The sequence below is a fragment of the Nesoenas mayeri genome (genome assembly GCF_963082525.1).
Source record: "Nesoenas mayeri genome assembly, chromosome: 24".
NCBI lineage: Eukaryota > Metazoa > Chordata > Aves > Columbiformes > Columbidae > Nesoenas > Nesoenas mayeri.
The window spans coordinates 2,198,755-2,220,999 of NC_137546.1; the positions used below are offsets into that span (position 1 = coordinate 2,198,755).

At 44.7% G+C, this 22,245-nt stretch overlaps 3 protein-coding genes across 4 annotated transcripts in view; 2 read left to right on the plus strand and 1 right to left on the minus strand.

The window, feature by feature from the left end:
- C1QTNF12 (C1q and TNF related 12) overlaps window positions 1–3,701 on the plus strand; it is a 55,227-nt gene extending 51,526 nt beyond the window's left edge. The window contains exons 12-13 of the transcript XR_013923286.1: window positions 1,341–1,573; window positions 3,651–3,701. The gene's annotated coding sequence lies outside the window, so the exon portion shown is untranslated. The remainder of the gene's footprint in view (window positions 1–1,340; window positions 1,574–3,650) is intronic.
- A 3,376-nt stretch (window positions 3,702–7,077) lies between these two features.
- SDF4 (stromal cell derived factor 4) lies at window positions 7,078–20,612 on the plus strand. 2 transcript variants are annotated; one of them, XM_080358947.1, is made up of 7 exons: window positions 7,078–7,177; window positions 11,021–11,388; window positions 14,610–14,746; window positions 15,222–15,335; window positions 16,778–16,936; window positions 18,506–18,681; window positions 19,223–20,612. In XM_080358947.1, exons 2-7 carry the CDS (start codon window positions 11,081–11,083, stop codon window positions 19,397–19,399), a joined length of 1,071 nt encoding a protein of 356 aa, XP_080215073.1. In that variant the 5' UTR covers window positions 7,078–7,177; window positions 11,021–11,080; the 3' UTR covers window positions 19,400–20,612. The 2 variants fall into 2 exon arrangements, with proteins under 2 accessions (XP_080215073.1, XP_080215072.1); XM_080358946.1 differs by lacking the exon at window positions 7,078–7,177 and adding an exon at window positions 10,528–10,687.
- B3GALT6 (beta-1,3-galactosyltransferase 6) lies at window positions 8,516–9,670 on the minus strand (the record flags this gene model as incomplete). The annotated part of the gene is made up of 1 exon (XM_080358595.1): window positions 8,516–9,670. The coding sequence occupies one exon, from the start codon at window positions 9,668–9,670 to the stop codon at window positions 8,645–8,647; it is 1,026 nt and encodes a 341-aa protein (XP_080214721.1). The 3' UTR covers window positions 8,516–8,644.
- Window positions 20,613–22,245: the final 1,633 nt, after the last annotated feature.

The following is a 22,245-nucleotide window of genomic DNA, read 5'->3' on the forward strand; positions in this document are numbered from 1 at the left end:
TGATGTATTTCTTGCTGGTTTTCGCTCTTTGGGACCCTGCAGCTTCCTGATCGCTGCATTTCGTTTGTCTCAGGTTTTAGAATTTATTTCGGTGACTCCAGTCCTGATGTCTGAGACGGGCTGAAAATAGTAACTCAGTCTGATCTTATCTGCAGCTATTAGAGACTTCAATTATGTCCTCCCGGGACTATCTGTTACTCCTAAGAAATGAGATCTTGCTTATTGTTTTCTTACCCCTCTCCCTGTCCTCATAAACCTTCCAGCTATGAGTTTTGCTTTGATGAAGCTTTTCGGGAGCCAGATTGGAGTTTTATAAAGTGTAAGATAATCAGGCGTTTCCATAAGTCCAGCTATGCCTGGATCCCAAAGCCTTGGACAGCTTTGCTCTGAGAAGAGGTAATGTTATTATCAATTTACTGAGGGAGAAACTGAGGCACGGAGTGCTTTTCAGTTTCATTTTAAGAACTATTTCCACCGGGTTCTGTTGGAATAACAGCTACACAGCACATTAGGAGCTCAGGGCAACCCCATCAAACATCTCACTAACCAGAGGTCCCTGTGACAGGGGGATTAGGAATGGTAAAGGAAACTAGAATAGCTCTAACTTTTTAAACCTCTTGTGCACAGCACCTCAGATTTGGGACAATCCTCGTATGGCTGGAGATTCCTTTAACATTCTTACAGTCAAACTCAGCAAGAATTGTTTTTAGGAAGGGACACAGGGCAGAATTCACGGAGAAGCCACGAGACCGGCTGCAGATTAGGGCTGAGACACATGGAAATATTGCCCATGCAAGCATGCGGTGTGTAAATGTCTAAAGAACTGAAACAGATACAGAAATTCACCTAAATCTGTGTTAGGTCCCGGACTCTTTCATGGGTCCAGGCCTGGAGCTCAGCACGGTGCATTTACAGCACACAGAACGCTTGTTTTCTTGAGGTCATGGCGTGGAAAGAAAGACAAATATATTAGACAAGATAAGATCAGAAAGATTAGACCCCAAACTCCAGTTCTTAGCACCTCAATTGCTGGGATGTTTGCAATCAAGATCTACTATCTCTGGCTTGATCTACTATCTCTGGCTTGAGTCCTTCCCTAAAGTAAATACATAAAGTAAATATTTGTAACTCTTGCGGTTGGGATCTGTTCTGGATAAATGTTTTTGCAGTGTCTTGCGCTACGATGCTTCAAAGCCAACTGGAGCCATTTGGCAGCACCCCACATCAATTGATCACTGGCAACACCAACCACCTTTCCAAAGACAGTGTTATTCATTTTCCAGCCCCGTCTGTTGCTCATGGACTCACTTTGTCACTCATGTACTCACTTTGCACTACAGGCTCTTCGTGTGGAGCTTCTCTACTTGTCCGACACTTCAGATTCCAATACTGCACATCTGGAAATAAACAGATGCTGTAGCAGGACTCACGTTCCCTGGGTCTTGGCTGTCAAGCAAAGCAGGGGGTGATCTGGACCACCAGAAGATGGGGCTTGTGGCCTTAGGTGACTGAACGTCCTTTGGCTGTGCCAGGCAGGGGCGATGGCCTCGGCATCTCCAAAATCCAGAATGAGGTGGGTGTGCAGGCTTGTGGCTTTTCGACTTTTCATCAAAACATGAATCAATGTCGAGATTTTTCCACTTTTCTTTTTTTTGCTATGTTTCCATTGAACCCGATAACAAAGAGGAGAGGATGTGGAAAGTATGGCTGGATTTTACGCAATGTTTGTGACCTGGGTATAAAAGGTGTGACAGCTCAACAACAGCGCTGGAATGAGACCAGAGCTGGATCAGTCCATACCCACCATGGCAGAAATTAATATTCTCGCGTTACAGACTGATCCGAATGGGACCCCGGGCAGGGCTGGAACCACCTTGGGACATGGAATAGAATCCTAGATTGAATTTGGTTGGGAGAGACCCTCAAGATCATCAAGTCCAACCATTAACTCCTAGATTCAATCAGTGCATTGATCATTTTTAATAGATTTCATTTCTACCTATTTAATCAACACGAAAGTTCAAGGAGGAGTCACACACAGACATTTTTTGGAACTGAATTCTTCCTTGATTATTTGGGGGGAAAGTTTCCCTTAAAAAAGCCTCAATTTGACAACTCAAATCAATTGTATCTTCAACTGATGAAACCACAGAAAATCTTGATGCAGGCGGGACGTGGTTACCGGGTTTGGGTTTGTTTGGCTTGTTCTGTAACGGCCACTGCATTCAAAAGCTGTTTTTCTCCCACCTGCCAGCCCTCCCCCAACAACAACAAAGCCCTTTGATGTAACATTTTGGGCCAGTTTAACCACAAACAGACAAGGAAGAGTCATCCAGAGATTTTGGCAAATCAAAGCTGCATTTTTTCCATAACAGGCACAGTTAATGATCTTTCCATAATCCCCAGTTATTGCAGCTCTCAGATGGTGTCTGAGCTTCACTGACCCAAATGAAGCTCATCATTTTTAGTTAATTTGCTTTCTGCTTTTTTGGGGGGGATCTCTGCTCTTCTACAAAGTTTTGTCTTTAAAACCTATGTGTGCATTATCAGTGACTAATTACAAGGAAAACTATGTTGGCTCCATCCTCAATAATTCCTTCAGAATTCCATTTCTGAATTGGAAAAGTTTCTCATTTTCTTCCCGATCATCCATTAAGTCTGTGTTAAGCAGCAGATGCTTATTAGAGAACATAGATAGATTTTGTCATAAACAACTGTCTTTGGACGCCGCTTAAATTCCTGCTTTGATTTTTTAACCCAAGAAACATGTCCCGTTATTTGCTCTTTAAGGCACGTAGTGACATCTGGTGACCGAACCGCATAGAGCAAGAAAACAGGAAAATAGCGCTTTCCAATTAATCACCTTGATTCAGTAACAAATCTGAAAGTTCATTTGAAGTATTTATGAAAAAAAACACGAAGTCTTATTATAAATGCATCCTTACCGTGACTTTCTCAGTGTGTAGATGCTGAGATGTGTCTGATTTCAGTGGAACAGCAGCAAAAAACATTGTGTTCCAATCTTATTTCGAGTTTAAATAGATCTTCATAGTGGTTTTAAGTTCTTAATGCACTGGCGAAGCATGTTTATTGCTTCTCTGTGCCTCCACCTCAGCAAATACTTCGACAGAAATACTTAATACAGAGCAGATAAGTTAAATGCTCACTATGGGCTACATAAGATGCACCTTTTGCTCTCTGCTTAGGAACTGACCTATATGCTAATACTATATTGAATTTGCCAAAGCTTTCCTTGCGTCAGAGGGGACCGTGACACCTTGATGTTAAAAGGGAAAACTACAGAATGTACTTTGTTACAAACACCTCCAAGAAAAGTCCGAGCAGGTAATTGAGAACTGTTAGTGAGAATTAGGACAGTGCTGACCCAAAGTAACGTGGGCTTACTCAGAATCCTCTTGCGCTTTGGGGTTCAAATAATGGGTTTATTTACCTAAACCAGAGTGTTTCTCTGGACCAGGGCCCAAAATGTGCTTCCAAGGTTTGGGCAGCAGCAGCAAGAACATGCTCGTTTTATAAAGAAGGGGCTACCTCCCATCAGCAGAAAGTCCCCATTAAGCGGAATCTTCGAGGCACAGAGAAGCCTTTTTTGGGGGTGTTTTTCGTCTTAATCGGGCACTTTTGTTTTCAAGAGGCCCGGCAGCCCTTGCGAGAGCAGCGGATGTGGAGCGGGGGTTACTGCGGCGAGGGCGATCACACCCCTGCCCCTCGTCTTGAAAAAGCCTCTGGGAGGGCTTTTCCAGCTCCTGGTGCTGGAAGGGACAACGGGCTTGTGACACGGGTGAGTGGCACCCACGCTGTGCTGCAGCAGCGGGTGCGGGAACTTGTGCATTGGGGTGCAGAGGTTGTCACCTTTTACTAGTTAGACTCCCACCTATTGCCACTGTCTCATACTGTTGCTGATCATGGTCTGGACCAGAAACAGAGCTTGTCTGAAGAAGACGGTAGCAACTCAGACGGACTGTCTGCCCCGAACCGTGGCTGTTGGGGTTTCTGGCTGCAGGGAGTGCCAGAGCCTGCTGCTGGGTGAGGATGGTCAGCGTCCCACCTGTGTGAGGGGTGAGCAGGTGCAGGATCTGCTCTACATGGTTGCGAAGCTTAAGGAGGAGATTGAGACGCTGAGGAGCATCAGGGAGTGTGAAAAGGAAATCGACTGGTGCAGTAATTCCCTGGTGTGCCACTCAGAGAGGCTCCGGGGGATACCCCCCAAAAGGTGATGAACCCCTTGCCCTGTTGGGCAGAGGGAGAAGACTTGAGACAGCCCCTGGCTTGTCGCTGTCGGGCAGAGGTAGGGGACAGAAAAGATGACGAGGGTTGGAAGCGAGTTCCAGTTCGGGACAGGAATTAGCAGAGCTCCTTTGGAGAGCTTTAAACTAGGCTCAAAGGGGGATGGGCTGGTAGCTGGGCTTGCATCAGTGGGGCATCACTCTAGAGTTGATGAAGGCTGGGAGGCCTCCCATACCCCTGGGGTGAAATCGGTGTGCTCAGCTCGCTCTCTGAAATGCCTGCACACCAATGCGTGCAGCACGGGGAATAAGCAGGAGTTAGAAACCTGTGTTAGGGCAGGAGATTATGACCTAGTGGCAATTACGGAGACACGGTGGGACAGTACACATGGCTGGAATGTGGTCATGGATGGCTGTGTCCTGTTCAGGAAAGACAGGCCAGCCAGGCATGGTGGTGGAGCTGCTCTTTATGTGACAGCAACTACAATGTATTGAGTGTTGTCCAGGCACGGATGAGACACGAGTTGAGAGTCTATGGGTGAAAGTTAAGGGGCAGGCTGGCAGGGGTGATCCTATTGTGGGCGTCTATCACAGGCCACCACATCAGGGTGAGGAAGTTGATGAGGCGTCTACAGACAGCTGAGAGCAGCCTCGCAGCCACAGGCTCTGGTTGTTGTGGGGGATTTTAACTTCCCTGATGTTTGCTGGAAGGACGACTCCGCCGGCCAGCCGCAGTCTAGGAGGTCCAGTTGTGGGCCCCTCAGTTCCAGCAGGACAGGGAACTGCTGGAGAGAGTCCAGCGCAGGGCAACAAAGATACTGAAGGGAGTGGAGCATCTCCCGTGTGAGGAAAGGCTGAGGGAGCTGGGGCTCTGGAGCTGGACAAGAGGACACTGAGGGGGGACTCATTAATGTTTACAGATATATAAAGGGTGAGTGTCAGGAGGATGGAGCCAGGCTCTTCTCGGTGACAACCAGTGATAGGACAAGGGGTAATGGGTTCAAACTGGAACACAAGAGGTTCCACTTAAATCTGAGAAGAAACTTCTTCTCGGTGAGGGTGGCAGAGCCTGGCCCAGGCTGCCCAGGGGGGTTGTGGAGTCTCCTTCTGTGCAGACATTCCAACCCGCCTGGACACCTTCCTGTGTAACCTCATCTGGGTGTTCCTGCTCCATGAGGGGATTGCACTGGATGAGCTTTCCAGGTCCCTTCCAACCCCTGATATTCTGGGATTCTGTGAAATAATCCCCAAAGTGCAATAATGTTACAGATCAACTGGATGCTAGTCTGGAATGGAGAAAGATTGGAAATCAGCAGAAACACTGTTAAAGAAAGAAGCTCAACATATCTATAAGAGTGGATACAATAACACTTCTTGTTCCTATATAATTGTTTTTCAAGAGACAAAGATGACACCATAGTTTTCAAGTACAAAACCATCATAAGCTAGTGAGATGATGTTAGGAAATACAGAACCTGTCCTGAGAAGCTACAAAAACCAGCCTTCAATTCCTGCTTTTAAAACACTCAAATCTGTACATTGTTCAAAATGGGCTTTATATTTTGCTTTAGACAAAATGGATTTGAAAATGAAATTTGGCTAGAAATGTTAAGTTCTAAAACTTTAGTGACTCACTCCTGGAATACACTTTTGCAGTTATTCAGAAGAACATTAACAGGGCTTTCACACGCAAGTTCTTTCTAGTAAAATAGAAAATAAGAATAATCCTGTGCTTGTTAATGTTTTTCTAGGCTTTTCCACACAGCATATGGGATGTCTGCTCTCCTAAATGATTCCATTTGCTCTTACAATATGAAAAAAAGTCTTAAAACCTTTTATTTTTGTGGAATTAGTTAACGAGGATTGAGATCTGAGCGCTGTGTTTCCAGGAAGGGGACGTCTGCCAAGAAAACTAAAACTATTCACCAAAGGACACGAATCTGTCAAGTCTTCCATGTTAATTTGTTTTGCAACAGGGGCAAAACATGGGGAACATCCAACAAAAAGGGTTTAATGAAGCAACATCCAGGTACGAGGAATTCTGAGCAGTCACCATCATTTCCCAACTGCATCTCATAATGCCCTGGTGGGCACTGGGCCCTGTGGCTCTGAATTCCAGGGTTTCCACTCTCTTCCCAACACTTGTATGAGAAATTCATCAAGAGAATTGCTTAATTATCAAGTATTTGTACACAAACGTTTTCCACGGGGTCAAATATCAAAGGGGGATCCAGCATTTAAACGCTTTTTTGGGGGCGAGGATGGGAGTTGTGGGTACGGAGAGTCCAAGTCGACGTTGTAAACGACTTCCATGAACGCAGTTATTGATAAAATGCATAAGAAGCACATTCTTACCAGCTTGAGAGACACAAAGCGGAGGTTTGATCTGCAGTACCTTAAATAACGGCTTGTATGCCCAGAAATCCAAGCTCTGCTTGATACATAATTCTCATGGATGTTACAGAACCTTCTCAAACAAATTCAAAATGACATTGAACTATCTTATTTTTCCTATACATAATACGTTTTCAATAATTATAAATAAATATGTTACAAGCATGTAATCACATATATACACACAATACTAGTGAACCCCAAATGGCAAAGAGATGAGTTTTTAAAATGCTAAAATCAATTTAAATTTCCTGTAATCTTGTTAAATTCTTGTTCTGGAATAGTAGACCTTGCTGAAAAGAGCATCTGCTTATCTGTTGATACATAAGCATTGATAATGCTTATCTGTTGATACATAAGCGTGCGTTAGAATGGACACATGCTAAAATAACTCATTGTTTCAGTATCTTCCTTGGTTTTAGAAGATTTGTTCACGACTTCAACATGGAGAATTATCATCCTCTGCAGAAGACTTTTCCTAATCTTCAATAAATTAACCAAAACAAGAGAAGAATAACAAAAAACACTCGACTCCTTTGGTATGTACTGCTAACTGGCTAATTTAAGAAGCAAAAATACAGAGACATTGGCACCTCTTCTTTATTTTTGTCTTTGCAATGAGTCTGTTCCTGCAGGTGGGAGGGACGGAATGAAATGGTATGAAAGTGCAGTGTGCAACACACAGTAAAACTGAGAATTAAGAATGCCCTTCAGGCATAAAAGCAAAAACTCTGCTTCTACCGCAAGATCCGGAGCTGACGAAGGTTTCTGGAAGTCAGTAGCTCTGTATTAACACTGGGAAGAAAGTATTTCTGTGTATTAGAGCAGCTGCCATTTAAAAGCATTTGAATTATAGGCTTACCTAAAGGTTTGAAGATAAATAACACGGTGAAATTGTCTAAGTCACCCATTCTATGGCCAAGAATGTCCTGCCTGTGTTTACTGTTCAATATTAACCTGCTGCTGACAAGTTCTGTCAGAACTGGAGTTATTTGTAGTGTAGTCGGGATTAAGGGACATTCATTGACGTATCACTTGAGCAATTAACTTACATCTCCTGTAAAATGAGTTTTAGTTCCGCTCTGAGCTGCGGTTGGAGAGGAGGAACCTGCACAGTTCAGCTTTGGGGATCTCAGGGATTAAATCTCCTTAAATCACAACGCAGCTCCTGAACAGAGAGACAAAGTTCTCTTCAAACAGGAATTTGGGGGGCACACCTCTGCACAGCAGCTGCAGGCTCACTTTGTAGCGTAACAATCTGCCTCCAAAATAACATATTCTATATCTCCCAAATACTGTAGCTTATTCACCTTTCTAAATCCAGACTTACTCCATAGCTGCCGGGTATTTTATGTACATTATGTCCTGAAAACAGGAAAAATCCTAGAGATGAGTTAAACAGAAGGTAATAATTTCATTCTCGTGAACTGGAGCACTCGCCAGAGAACAGACTGACTCTCCCTCCCTTAACATGAATATCCAGGTAAAATTCTTCACTTCACTTGACCACCGGTGTCAATAACCAGGCACCTGCTCCCACCCGCAACAGCGGCTCATTTGCAGCCCCGCCAGAACCTTCAGCCCTTGCCAAACCGACACTTTTTCCTTGCCAAGAAATAAACAGCAAATGCTGGTTTCACAATCTGCCTCACCACAAAGGCCTGCTGCGATCTCTAGCAGAATAAATCTTGGAATCTGTTAAAGATCTTCCAGCAACTTTTCATCCAAGTTATCTCCCCCAAATTTCCTCTACTATGCATATTTTGCAACATGTTATCCTGCTATATGAGCCTTTCCTTGCTTTTTGTCACTTTTTTTTTTAAAAGCATCTCTACATCATCCCGCGTCAGCAGCTCTTAGGAGTTTCAGGGTCTCATTGATCATGACGTAACGAATCGTGCAAAATCTTTTTGAATAACTTTGAAGCCCTTGCTACTGGGATTCTCCCCAAGTAACAGTAACTGAGCTCACAGCGTCCACCAACATTCCGCCTCTTCCCCGGCCTCTCAGGGGATTCCATCCTTCCTCTGGCAGCACTGTGAAGGAGGCACTCCCCAGTCGTACATGTAGGAAAGCCTGAGCTTAACCTCCTCCTTACAGAGCTTTCCTTCTTTAGCCAGCGTCTGGTGCTTTTCCAGCATGTCCTCGATGCTTTGCTTATGAGTTACTATGTACTTATTGTTGCACCCTCGGGACTTGTACTCGGTGTCGAAACGAGGGTCGTGCACCCTCTTCACGTCGATGGGGGCCAGCCAGACCCCCAGGGACACATCTTCGCTCTGCCACATGTTCAGGTAGTCCCTGCTGAGGCGCAAATAGCGCACCAGATCCGCAGAAATCACGTACCCGCCGCCCAGGGCGTACGGCAGGTAGTAGTCACAGAGCACCCAGGCGCTCTCCTTCCACTTGCCGCCGGATTTCACTCGGCCGCGGCCGGAGAAGAAGCCCCAGTAGAGGCGCCGCGGCTCCTTGGCCCGCAGCTCCTCCACCAGCACATCCAAGCGCACGAAGGTGTCGTCGTCGGCTTTGAGGGCGAACTGGAAGTCCAGGTGTTGATCCAGCCAGACGTAGGCAGCCAGGACTTTGGCGGTCAGGTTCTCGTAGGAGTCGCGCAGCTCGGGCAGCAGCAGGAGGTCCCTGTGGCGGCTCTGCTCCAGCTCCAGGCTCCGCAGCTCCTCCGCGCCCAGCCCGGCCGTGCCCACCACGAAGCGGCTCCAGACGCCGTCGTGAGGAGGGCGGCCGGCGGCCGACAGCCAGGTGCTGCGGATGATGCTGCGCCGCTCGCTGTACTTGGGCCCGCTGGTGACCAGCACGGCCAGGAAAGCGGTTTCCTCAGGGGAAGGTGGCGGGGCGGCCGGCCCGCGGGGTGGCGGGACCGCGGGCTGCTGATGTGGGAGCCCGCGGGGCGCGGGCAGCGGCCGCAGCCCCTCCGAGGTGCACTTGGCCAGGTAGAGCAGGACGGCGGCGAACAGTGAGAGGCCGCCCAGGCCCAGGGCCGTCTTGTGGCGGCACAATAGGCGCAGCAGCTTCATGGCCGCGGGGCCTCGGCGGGGCGAGGAGGCCGCGGCCCGCCCACCGCAGATTTAGGCGGGAACGGCGTACGGCCGCCGAGAGGGGTCAAGATTCCTGCGGGAAGCCCTCACCGCGCTTCCCCGTCCCTCAGAGGTGGTTTCATGTCTCCTCCCGGACTTTTTCCTCCCTTCTCCTCGGGGAAGTGGCGGCCCGGGGCGGGAGGAGGAGCGGCTCCCTGCCTACCTGCTGAGCCTCCGCCGCGGGCCCGGTGGGTCCCGCCGCTCCGCCCGCCGCCTGCCGTGCGGGGGAAGCGGGGAGAGGCGGGGCCGCGCCCTGCGCCACGTGACCGCACACGGCGGCGCCTCGCGGCGGCCATCTTAAAGCAGGGCAGCGAGGGCGAAGCGCCGCCATTTTGGTTCCGGGCGCGGCGTGTCGCGCCGGTCGCGGTTTTGGGTCACGGTAAAGGGAAATCGCGACAGATGCCGTTTCAGCCTCGGGAGGGCCCGCGGCTGGCTGTGCCTCCAGGCCTCATGGTAGCTTTGGTACCGCCTCTTCGTGGCACAGTAGAGCGCATCAGCCGTGTGGTTTGATTTCATAGGGAAAACAGTCGCTGTTGTGATTTTATAGGGATTGCTAGTGGCGTCTTACGGACAAAAAGCAGGATTTAGGGGCTCCCAAGCGGAACCCGGAGTTTCCCTTTTTTAACGGGTTACGCCAACCGCCAGGTCCTGGCAGCTGCGACGGATCTGCCAGGACCCGCCGGGAGGGAAAATGGCTGCCGCATGCCCCTGCCCTACTCCAAGATGGCCGCTCCGCGCCCCTCACGCACGCACGGCGTTGTGACGCACTTCCTGCGCCGCGCTCGCCCGGTTCCTGTCCTCCCTCCGCCGGTTCCTGCGCGGCGGGAGCGGGTCCGGGGTCGGGTCTGTGAGGGACACGAGGCCCGGACGGGCCTCCCGGCGGCCGGTCACCGTTCTCAGGGGCTCCGTCCTCCGGTTCGGCAGGGCAGGGGCATAGCGAGCGCCCCGGGGCTGTCGGTGAGTGAGTGCGGCCTGTCCTGGAGCGCTGGGTTGGGCTCTCAGTGAGCGTTTGGGCGTTTGGGTTTCAGTTCTCATCTCCTGCCGTGACGCCTGAAGAGCGTTTCCAGAGCAGAACTAGGCCATTTAAAGCATCTTGTCTTTCAAAGCGTTCGAAAGAGGCTACAGCTGTGCAGGCTGGAAACTTACTCTTTTGTATTTATTATTTATCAGGCTTTTTTACTCTTTCGCCACAAATACTCCTGTGTCTGTGTAGGTTCTGACTTTTAGGAGATATTTTATTAGTGGCATAAAGTTCTAGAGCTTAACTTGCGTGTGCTTTCTCCTTTTTAGGTCATTTAATCCATTCGCAGCAACTTAATCAGCTGACACTTTGAATAAAAAGGGGAAAAAATGATGTCAAGACAGGCCTTCCTCTGCGGTTTGGGGTCTCTGTACTTGTCCCTTCTGTTTGTGTTTCTCCTAATGGATGTTTACGCGAGGCCCGCAAATAATTCAGCCCTCAAAGAAAAGGCAGCTGACGGTAAAGATGAGAACGAGATCTTGCCCCCGGATCACTTGAACGGGGTCAAGATGGAGATGGACGGACACCTTAACAAAGAATTCCATCAGGAGGTTTTTCTGGGCAAAGAGATGGAAGAGTTTGAGGAAGATTCAGAACCCAGAAAGAACAGGAAGAAGCTCATGGTCATCTTTTCAAAGTAAGTTAAGAGGACAGCCCCTTTCTCTGATTTCAGAGTAAAATTTGCACTTATTTTTTCCTGTAATAATTAAAAATGTTAATGATGAGGAGCTAGATAGGGTTTGTGTCAGCTCATAAACTCTCAGATGTTTGGAGGTCAGTAAACAGGATGGAAGTCCAAATCCAGCCATACTTTTTGGACACAAGGTGGCAGAATTTGCTTTAGTTTCGTTTTCGTATCTAAGGATTAATTTTGTTAGAACAGCTTAAATTACATTGCTGCTCTTAATGCCGGTGATGGTGTGGGGATGCACATATGCTTGAGGTAAAATGAGAAGGCTTAACAGGGCTTTTGTTCTGGAAGCTTTTCGTTAACAGGGAAAAATATCAATAAGGACATGGGCTTTTTTTTCTGGTGTTCTGAGTAGAGGCAGCGAAAGGAATAGGCAAACTAGAGTGTGTATTTCATTTAGAGTAGACTCCTTTATTATTATGTCTGCTCTTCAGACCACTTCATTGCTGGAATACATACAGATATTAAGATTATGCTTAGAAGGTTTCATTTTCTTTATTGCTGTGTGTTTAGTGGAAACGTTCAACTCGTGGTTAGTAAATTGTCTTTCACAAATTGCAAACTCTGTTTCTGCCTGTTTGTGGGTTGTCTTAGGAGGCTTAAAGCAATTGGATTCAAGATCAGCTTGACTCAGATACTTACTTAAAATTACACTCTGTTGGCTGATCAGATTAGAAAAGCATTCTGAGGAATTTGGTCGTTTTCTAGACTTGCTCTTAAAGGCTGGATGAAAAGATAAATACCATGAACCTCTGAACACCAGAGTAAGTCACAGGTTTTCAGATGCTTTGGAAACGTTTTATTTCAAGACATAAAGAAAGCACACGATGTGTTTTTCATCAATGACAGTAGAGGTTTTACAGCTTGCCCGCCTGATATAAAAAAGTCAATTAAAACCATCCAGTATTACTGAAAATAAAGTTGAAACATAGAAGAAAAGCTCCCCAAACTGTGTTTTTCTAGGCAAGAAGGTGGATGTGACTGAAGTCACTCTTCACTGGCCTACAGAAGTTGTTTTAACAAGTATTTCCACTTTCCCCTGTGAAATTTAGCACGGTGCAGAAAATCCTGGTCGCGGTTTGTGAAGTCTTCATTTCCTGCCCAGGGCAAGTGCTCAGGTATCTTCAGATCAAGAAAGTCTGAGAGAGGAGCTTACTTGGCATCCTTTCTTCTTCTAATTGCAAAAAAAAAAACGCCACTTGCTGTAGTCCCCATTTAAATAGTTCACATTTTCCTAGAATCTAAAGCAAATTTGTCTGCTGTCTGGTGTAGTTCAGGTTGTGTAGGTGTGTGTTGCTGGGAAAGGAGGAGGAAGGATATTGAAAACCATCGAGTGTATTTATGGTAACACGGGTTTTGCCAAATCAATGGCGGTTATGCTGGAATTCAGTCTGGTGAGCCTTGCCTCTAAGGGCCCGTCGTCTTGTAAATTAAATTACACGTACTGAGCAGAGCTGATAAATTCAAGCGCAGAACAAATGTGTACTTTCCTGAGCTAGCAGGGCAATAAATAGGATATTTTTACCTTTCTCCCCAGTTATGATGTGATTTAGCTGGAAAGTACGGCTTGGAAATAGTAACTTGGCTCGCTTTCATCTAAGGAAACCAGAATGTTAAATGTTGAAGGGGAAAATGCTTCGTTTTCCCTTCTTGATTTTGGCAGCACCTGTTCCATCTCAAACCCCACGTATTTTCACCTGGTGCCACGTGACCGTTTTACTGGTCGTGCCATTGATACTGAAAAATTGCTGATACCGTGCGTATGTGGAAAGATGTGATACAATATTTAAAACCACTAATGCTGCATTTCTTAATATAGTGAAATGTTGCAGAAGATCAGGTGCTGAGGTTGTTGTTTGGCTTAAGCTTTTAACATTTAGCTGACATTTAAAGGCAAATCACATATTTAATAATTTGAGTTTCAATGCTAACACTTCAGTGCTGTTAAGGCAGTGATGCTAAAAGATAAAAAAGCCAGAACTGAGCTGGGGGTTTTTGTTGTTGTTTTCTTTGTTGTATTTTCTTTTAACTGAACAAGAGCGGGTTTGGTGTGCTTTAAATAGAATCTTCCCTCCTAAAACGTTAGTGATGTCTTTTCAGTTTTAAATAGTGTTTTGTCTTTTTTTGAATAAATACTTAATGATATACTCAAAAAACCCCTGAAAGTGTCATGGTTTTGATTTTGTGTTTGTTCTTCAAGTGTAATTTTTATATTACCTTTTTAAATGAAATAAGCATTAATAGGATTGATGCTTTGGCGGTGTATCTTAATACACAAAAGCAGTATTTGTGGTTCATCAGGGAGAACAGTGGATTGTCAGATTGGACATTTGCTGCTAATTTTAATCACGTAGAGAAAGTTTAATTCTGAAGCTCAATAGCACTGAGTACAAACATCCTTTGACAAAGCAGAGTGAGCCTGGTAACTCAAACCTACTGGGGAACAAATGCATGTGCAGAACTTTTAAATGTGTTAAGAATTAAAAACTACCAGCTGTAACGTGTTACCAGAGATCAAGATTGGTTTTTTTTCTGCTTACAAGTACAACAGTCAAAGTATTAAATAGTTGGAGTGTCTTTGCACCAAGGGTATTGACATTATGTTTTCAGTGGTCGTGACAGTTGTGATACGATCTAGACAGACACAGGGAGGCGGCTCGTCAGTAACTGCAGAAACCTGCGAAGATCAAGGTAAAAAGGATTTGAAGAGAGAAACTGAGACGGGGTTCATGGTTTGAGAGGATGTTGGAGAAGACATTTTTCTAAGTAGTGAAAGTCTGCAGCAGCCGGCAGCCCCGAGCCCCCGGGGGAAATGAGCTGATGGGCCATGAGTGATGTACTCATGGTTTCCTCTGCTTTAAAAAGTTACTCCAAAACATAATATTGCAATGAGTTCCAGCAAAGTGAAGCCCAGCTGAATGTTTTTCACTGAGTAGTAACCTAGATATTGTAGTTACTTAAATTTAATTATGGAATAAATTACTAACTTGTTTACTCTTTAGTTCAATGAATGTACAACTTCTCACAGAGGGTTATAAATTCACTCTTTTCTGTAGCAACCCATGTTTGTTATTTTTGAATAATCAGTTGAGAAGCTGAAAAATATACCACACGTCCCCCTGACCTTGATCCTCGAATCTAATCCTTTTTTTACTCTTCATCCATAGGGTGGATGTAAATAATGATAAAAAGATAGGTGCTAAAGAGATGCAGCGCTGGATCATGGAAAAGACAGATGAACATTTCCAGGAAGCCGTGGAAGAGAATAAAATGCACTTCCGAGCTGTGGACCCCGATGGTGATGGTAAGATGAACAATTCCTCTGTCTCCTGATGACGTCTAAACTGGGTATTTGCCAAACCTACTGGCTGCTCTTTGGATGTGCTGTGACGAGATCCACGTTCCTTTGGGGTGTGTGTAATCACGACAGGTTTGATCCATACAGAAGACAAAAGAGCGAAGAAGTGATGTGCTCCGGTCAGCTTTGTAGTTCTGTAGCAATTATTTCCTTGCAGTCAGAGGAAATTGTAACAAGTGGCTCTGCCAGGGTTGGGATGGGGACAGCGACATTAACAGGTTATTTTCACAAGGCTTATCTGGGCTAAAGTGACATATAAAAGTGAATTGGGTGATAGTTCTCATATGGACATTCATAAAGCTTAGTGTGATGGTTATAGTGTTAAACTAAAAGATTTTAGCACGTACCATTTTAATGAACGTGACCCAAGGTTTGTCGTTAAGCATCTCTGTCGTGGCTGAGATGTTGCTCTTTCTTACAGGCCATGTGTCCTGGGATGAATATAAGATTAAATTTTTGGCGAGTAAAGGATTTAATGAAAAAGAGGTTGCAGAGAAGATCAAAAACAACGAAGAGCTGAAAATAGATGAAGAAAGTAAGTGCAGACTGTTGGTGTGTGTTGGCTTTTCTTTTACTTTCCTAAAACCTGAAAGTCGAAACTGTTCTTAAGATAAGAAAAAAATCGAGGAGGGATGTGTGTGCTACCACTGTTGTTTGAATAGGTGCGTGCTTGGGCACTGTAAAGTGTGTTAAAAGTTAATAGCAGATGGTTGCCTAACAGTTGTTTCATGTTGCATTTAAGTTCTCTCTAGAGAGATTAATTCCTTAGGTTAGTGAGATTGATCATTTCTTCCGTGTTACTTTTGAAACCTTCATTTGAATCTGGCTTGGTGTAAACACGGCAAGTCCAGACAGTAATCTCCCCTCTTCCCCCCTCCAGAAGTGTTTAAATTTACTGTTAAGTAAAACGTGAAGCCTTTGCCTTTCCTTGCAGGAATTAGTCATTTAAAAGTAGGTTATGTTACATTTTCCGTTTATCAAAAAGCAACTAAAATGCAAATGTGTCTTTGAATTTTCTGGCAGGGAAAACACCTGTGCAGGGTGTTGGATGGCGGTGTGGTTAACTGCAGTTTACGGGAATGCTCATCAGATAAAAGATTTGCTGAATAAGGAAAGTGTGTGTACAGAATAGTTTTTCTACCTAGGTACCAAGCCTTGTTTGGGAAAATCAAATTAGTTATCTACCGCTTCCTGAGGATGAGAGGCACAACTCATGTTCATACCCCAGCGCAGTGTCAAAATGCTCTTTTTCGGTCTGTATAATAAAACACAACTGAATGTGCGGATCTTTGGGCATGTTCTGAGTCTTGCACAGAAGCACATTGCAGTTTGGCCAAAACTAGGGACACGACTTTATTTAACTTACACAGACAACGATGGTTTCAACTGGTGACAGTTGAGTTTCATGTAAAACTGAGTAAGAAAGGAAGGCAAAGGGAGATTGACTTGTGGCTTCCAACATTAGCGGTTGGCTACACTGCAAAAACATAAGCAAATTATTTCTTCTGCATTTATTTGTGTCCTTGGTGTAACTAAACATTGGCATTTGCAGACTTACATTAGCATTTGCAGACTTGCCCTGAGATTCATATGAAGGATTTCTTTACTCTTCACAAAAAAACGTTCTCAGAAGACTTAACTCATCATTGCAACTGGCAGTTCAGAAATGTAGATGTGACCCTGGGTTTGGTTTCTTCTCCTTGTAACTCAGCAACCAGAAGCTTGCAGGAGCTGTTTAAGACAGTTTATTAAATAAATATATTATCTTTATTTTCATTTCCTCATTGCAGCACAAACTAGGTGAAACTAATAGCGGTTTGGTTCCCCTCCGCACCTGCTTTCCCTGGGAGCTGGACTGTAAAATAGCAGGTTCATAGGTCACCCTTGTTTAAACAGTTGAGTAACAGGGGAAGGTATATTTTAAGAACTTTAAATAGGTTGAACATGAGAGCTTAAATGTTTTTCTTAAATTTCTAGCACAGGAAGTTTTGGATAACCTGAAGGATCGGTGGTACCAAGCTGACAACCCACCTCCTGATTCCTTGTTGAATGAAGAAGAATTCTTGTCCTTTCTTCATCCAGAGCATAGTAGAGGGATGCTGAAGTTCATGGTGAAAGAAATCATCCGCGATTTGGGTATGCTATTTGAAAATGTGTTTCTTGGCTGTGGTTTACTGCCGAGCCATTTTGTTGGGTTGACAACAGGTCATTGCACTGTCATTGTTTGAAATTTTGGCACATCTTACTTGCTCTGTTCTACACACCTTCTAGTGTGATCAGTAAGAAAAAAACAGTTTGTTAGTGCAAATGCTGGAATCTCTGCGGAGTTGTCTGTGTGCCTCTCAAGACTAAATTTAGTGTCTGATTGTTAAATGAACAGCAGAAAATTGCATGTGAGAAAGATATTCTGAATCCAACACCTGACGCTGCTTCGCACTGAAGTGCATTGCAGGGTCGCTGTAGCAATGGTAGAAAAGGTTTGATTATTAGAAGGGGGGTGGTTGGTAGGTCAGAGAGGTTCTCCTGCCCCTCTGCTCTGCCCTGGGGAGACCACACACCTGGAATATTGTGTCCAGCTGTGGCCCCTCAGTTCCAGCAGGACAGGGAACTGCTGCAGAGAGTCCAGCGCAGGGCAACAAAGATGCTGAAGGGAGTGGAGCATCTCCCGTGTGAGGAAAGGCTGAGGGAGCTGGGGCTCTGGAGCTGGACAAGAGGACACTGAGGGGTGACCTCATTAATGTTTACAGATATCTAAAGGGTGAATGTCAGGAGGATGGAGCCAGGCTCTTCTTGGTGACAACCAGTGATAAGACAAGGGGTAATGGGTTCAAACTGGAACACAAGAGGTTCCACTTAAATCTGAGAAGAAACTTCTTCCCAGTGAGGGTGGCAGAGCCTGGCCCAGGCTGCCCAGGGGGGTTGTGGAGTCTCCTTCTGTGCAGACATTCCAACCCGCCTGGACACCTTCCTGTGTAACCTCATCTGGGTGTTCCTGCTCCATAGGGGATTGCACTGGATGAGCTTTCCAGGTCCCTTCCAATCCCTGACATTCTGGGATTCTGTGATTAATAGTAAAATATGATAAAATATGTTAATGTTCCGTGAGGAGGGCATTAATGGCTTTGTACTTCCCCGGTACAGCAACTGTGTAAGAATTGTGACATACAGTCATCAACGTGGAAAGAAATGGTTGAGGTTTCTAAGAAAATAATGTATTTTTTTAAATTCATAGGTATTGGTACACACGGGGTTTTTTCTGTTGAGTCAGTTCTGATGCATATTTAAAACTGCTGGAACACCTGAATTGAAAAAAAAGATAATTATGACTTTGCTAGTTGTTAGTTAATAAATATGAAGAGTTTCCAGCACACTGTCTTTTATGGGGGTTAATTTACCCAAATGCCAATACAAGGGAAAGCTGGGTGCAGCTGTAAGAAAACAATTAAAAAGGAAACAAAAAAAGCCCAGCTTGCCATATGTCGTGTCTTTCAGGACCAGTACCATTCTTTTTGCCTATTAGTGTATGACTGTATGTTTTCTAACACACATTGTGTATACATTGTGTTAACACACATCGCGTATACCATAGTACATCGAGTTTTCCGCTAACCAAATGTACCCATGACACCTCTGACATGAAAGAATTTCCCATTTTTAATGGGCATTAAGCAAATCCTTTTCAGTTACTGTGTACTCCTGTTGTAGATCAAGACGGAGATAAGAAACTCACCCTGTCAGAGTTCATTTCGTTACCTGTTGGAACTGTAGAGAACCAACAAGCTCAAGATATTGATGACGACTGGGTGAAAGACAGAAGGAAGGAATTTGAGGAGGTCATTGATGCCAACCACGATGGCATTGTCACCATGGAAGAGCTGGAGGTGAGTGTTCCTTAAATATTTGTAGTGTTTTTAAAACCGACTTTAAAAAACTTTGGATTGTACTATTGTTCTGTAGCCTTTGCAGATGGTGGTTATGCTTTTTATTAAAAAGGAGGGGGAGTTTTCATAGCGTAACTGTTATTCGCAGGGATGCTTTTAGGGTTTTTTGTCGCTTAGACACTCGTAGGGATTTGGAGTGCATGAAAGCAAGTCACAGGCTTCATTAGGTGCGCGGTTAATGAGACAATGAGTCATACTTTCAGTTACACCAGGAGTAACTGCCAACCTATATATTCATTCAAGAAAAAAAAAACAACCCAAAATAAAGCAAACCCAAAAAATCCCAACGGCCAACAAACATGGAGTCCCGGTGGCCTAGAAAATAGCTGAGATTGCTTGTCTTTCAGAGGTTTGATTTGGGGTTTTTTTAATAAATATTATTTTCAAGTGTTGCTCTCGTAATTGCCGACTTACGTATAGCTAAGGTTCCTAATTCTGATGAGTGCTTAGTGGCTGAAAATCATCTTCTTTCTTGTTTTAGGAATATATGGATCCCATGAATGAATACAATGCCCTAAATGAAGCGAAACAAATGATAGCGGTAGCAGATGAAAATCAAAACCATCACTTGGAGCTGGAGGAGATCCTGAAATACAGCGAATACTTCACAGGCAGCAAACTTATGGACTACGCACGGAACGTCCACGAGGAGTTCTGACCCCGCTCTCCTGCCCGGGGCGCCGAAGCACTTTCTTGCTTTTGAAAAGACAAAAACCAACTCCCAAACAGACAGGAAGTTCCTTTGCTGCTATCTGTGTCATATGCCTATGGTGTGTTGTCCTACACGTAAAAAACCTTCCGTCCATACGCAGGATCTACAGCTCTGTTGCCTTCGGTATGAGGGGAAAAAGAATGGCCCGTAAATAATGGTGTGGGTTCTGGACTACATGGTTTGTACAGTTAATCCAGCTGAAGTTTCAGCTGCTTTTGGCTCGTTATGTTTGATGGAGGCTTCTTAACTATTTAACTCTTCTTGCTGCCCTTATAGCTGCTGACCCCTGGAAATCATAATTAAATCTGAAAGATGTTGGGTTTTGTAATAAAGGGGATTGCGGTTCAAATACTTGCATTCTGACCTCATGAGAATATCCGTACGTAGACTGATTGGCTGATCTTCCCATATCTTTTCTCAATGCATCTCAAACTACTATAATTGTGTGTTGGGAATTTAATACAAGTTCTCCCTCCATCACTGAACTATTTTTGGGAGCTGTGGGGAAGAACTGATTGTAAAAGTGACAAAGAAAACTGGTTGTGGTGTGACAGGTTCTGTGCTTGCTGCAGTGGGCATGTGAGAGATCCGAGATTGCTTGTCTTAAAAAGTCCAGTTTCATTCTAAAACAATAGGGAAGGTTTCTTTGAGGACTTAAATATGTTGCACAGAGCAATGGGATTCACCCAGGTGTATGATTACTACACAACTAAAATTCATTGTTAAAACTAGTATAATTACCTGCCTCTCTGCAAATTAATGACACTGATGAACTCATGAATGATGAAGGCTTTGCTTTTGAGCTGCTTTTGCCAGAGAAATGTACAGTCAGCATTTGGAAAGCTCGTTAATATGACTGGTTTGGGGTAATCTCTGAAAGCATCTTGCGACACAAGGGTCACATCCACTACTGGCTAAAACAGAAAACTTCTTCTTATTCCGGTTCCATCCTCACTGTAATAAACCCTCTTTCTGAAGGGTCGCCTGAAAAAGCAAGTGAGATGTTATATTTGATTAAATTTATTCTCTTAATATAATGTAAATATAAGTATTGTTGTCTGTTTCTGTTCCAGTATTCCCTCCCTCTTTCCCTCCTTTTTTGTTGTTGAATGCCTTGTCTCAGAGTCTTTTTATGCCCTTAAATCTTTTTTTGATTAAATACTTGTCTCCACGCTTTGGAAATATTGCTGGGTTTAGGTCTGTCAGTGAGCGGGGAAAAAATAGCAACTCTTCAGAATTGTATGATTTTTGAAAGAACTGCAAGAGGGGGATCAATTCAGTTGATAATCTCATGTTAAAATGAGTTTAGAATTTGAGTGGGCAAGTTCTATCTTGTCACACCTGATGATGAGAAGGCAAGTGCTGCTGAAATATGATGGTGACATTTGGAAATGTATCTGTCAATAGAGGCAAAGATTATGCACTCACAGCCTTAGTTTAATTTTCTGATAACACGAGCATGGAATCCGTTGAGAAATACACAGTATTTAGCCAGCAACTGCAAAAATATTCAAGTATGTGGTGTTGTTGTGGTATCTGCCACACGCCTGATAAATCTGAAGCTTGAGGAACAACTGTGAGAACTGAACTTTGAATGTGTGCATGGAGCTGTGCACCTTAATGTGTTTTCTTTTTCCTTGCCAGAAATCAGGATCACATTTTAACTAAGAGCTGTCAGGACTGCAGGGTGAGATCTGGAGCTACATGACATTATTCCTGTCTTGGAATTTTAGAAGTTCAAACTATTCTAGTTTGTCCGTAGTCTTATTTATTTTAAAAACCAATTCTTAAAGCATTTTCTATGCACTCAATCTTTCTCAGATTCTTGCAGGTCTTTTCCCATAGGGGAACCCTCACTTGCCTGTGATCCCTAAGGAGCAGAGTCACTATTTCTGCAGGTTAATTCGCTTCTGAATGTTCTGCTGTCCCAAACAAACCCTCCTTTGCATTTACATGTAAGTTGACTGTAGATCTGCTGTGTCTGGGAGGTCTGGCTGTGTTTTTTAACAGAAATAAACCATCTTTGATTACTGTAGGATGTCTTCTTTACTTGGGCCTTTACGTAAGAGTCACTCAAGTCTCTTAGAGCTGGAAGATCTAAAATTGAGATCCCAGATGAATTGTTGCTGGCTGGCACAGCTGGGTGGAGGTTCCTCCGGGGTGTTGGATTCCAGAGCTAACGTGCTTCTGCGGAACAAAGTAGTCAGTGTCTGGTATGTGAATATTGCAGCTTTTGCTTTCAGAAAGCGCACCTCTGCTGGAAGCCTTTATTTCTGTGCCAGCAAGTGGCGGAGGTGACACAAAGCCTGTTTTGGGGTCACTTGTCTTCAGTGGCGACGCAGTGGTCTGACACTGAGCTGAAACGGAGACTGCAAATGCTTCTTGAGCTTTTGCTGGCTCTTCAGGGCAATGCCAAGTTGACCGATCTGTCTGTGCTTCACCTTTTAAGGAGCGAACCGACGTGGGCTGCCTTGCATTTTACCCGTGACTCTCATCGTAAAGGCTTTTGGGTGTTACCTCTGTGTTGCTTTAATCCTCCTCTTTACAGTAACAAGGCTCAGCTCATTCTCCTGGCGTTCAAGGCTTGGGCTTTAACGCTTCGTAGGGAGGGATGGACCCGACTGGAGCCGCTCTGCTTTAAGGATAGAGAGCTCAGGATTCTTTACAGCCTGCTGTCTTCCTGCCTACGAAGATTTGAGTTGCGATCTGCAGAAAATAAGTTTGTGAGGTGCGGGAAAAAGGATGGGGGCGTGGAGCACATGCTGGGAATTTCCCAGCACTGACATATGAAT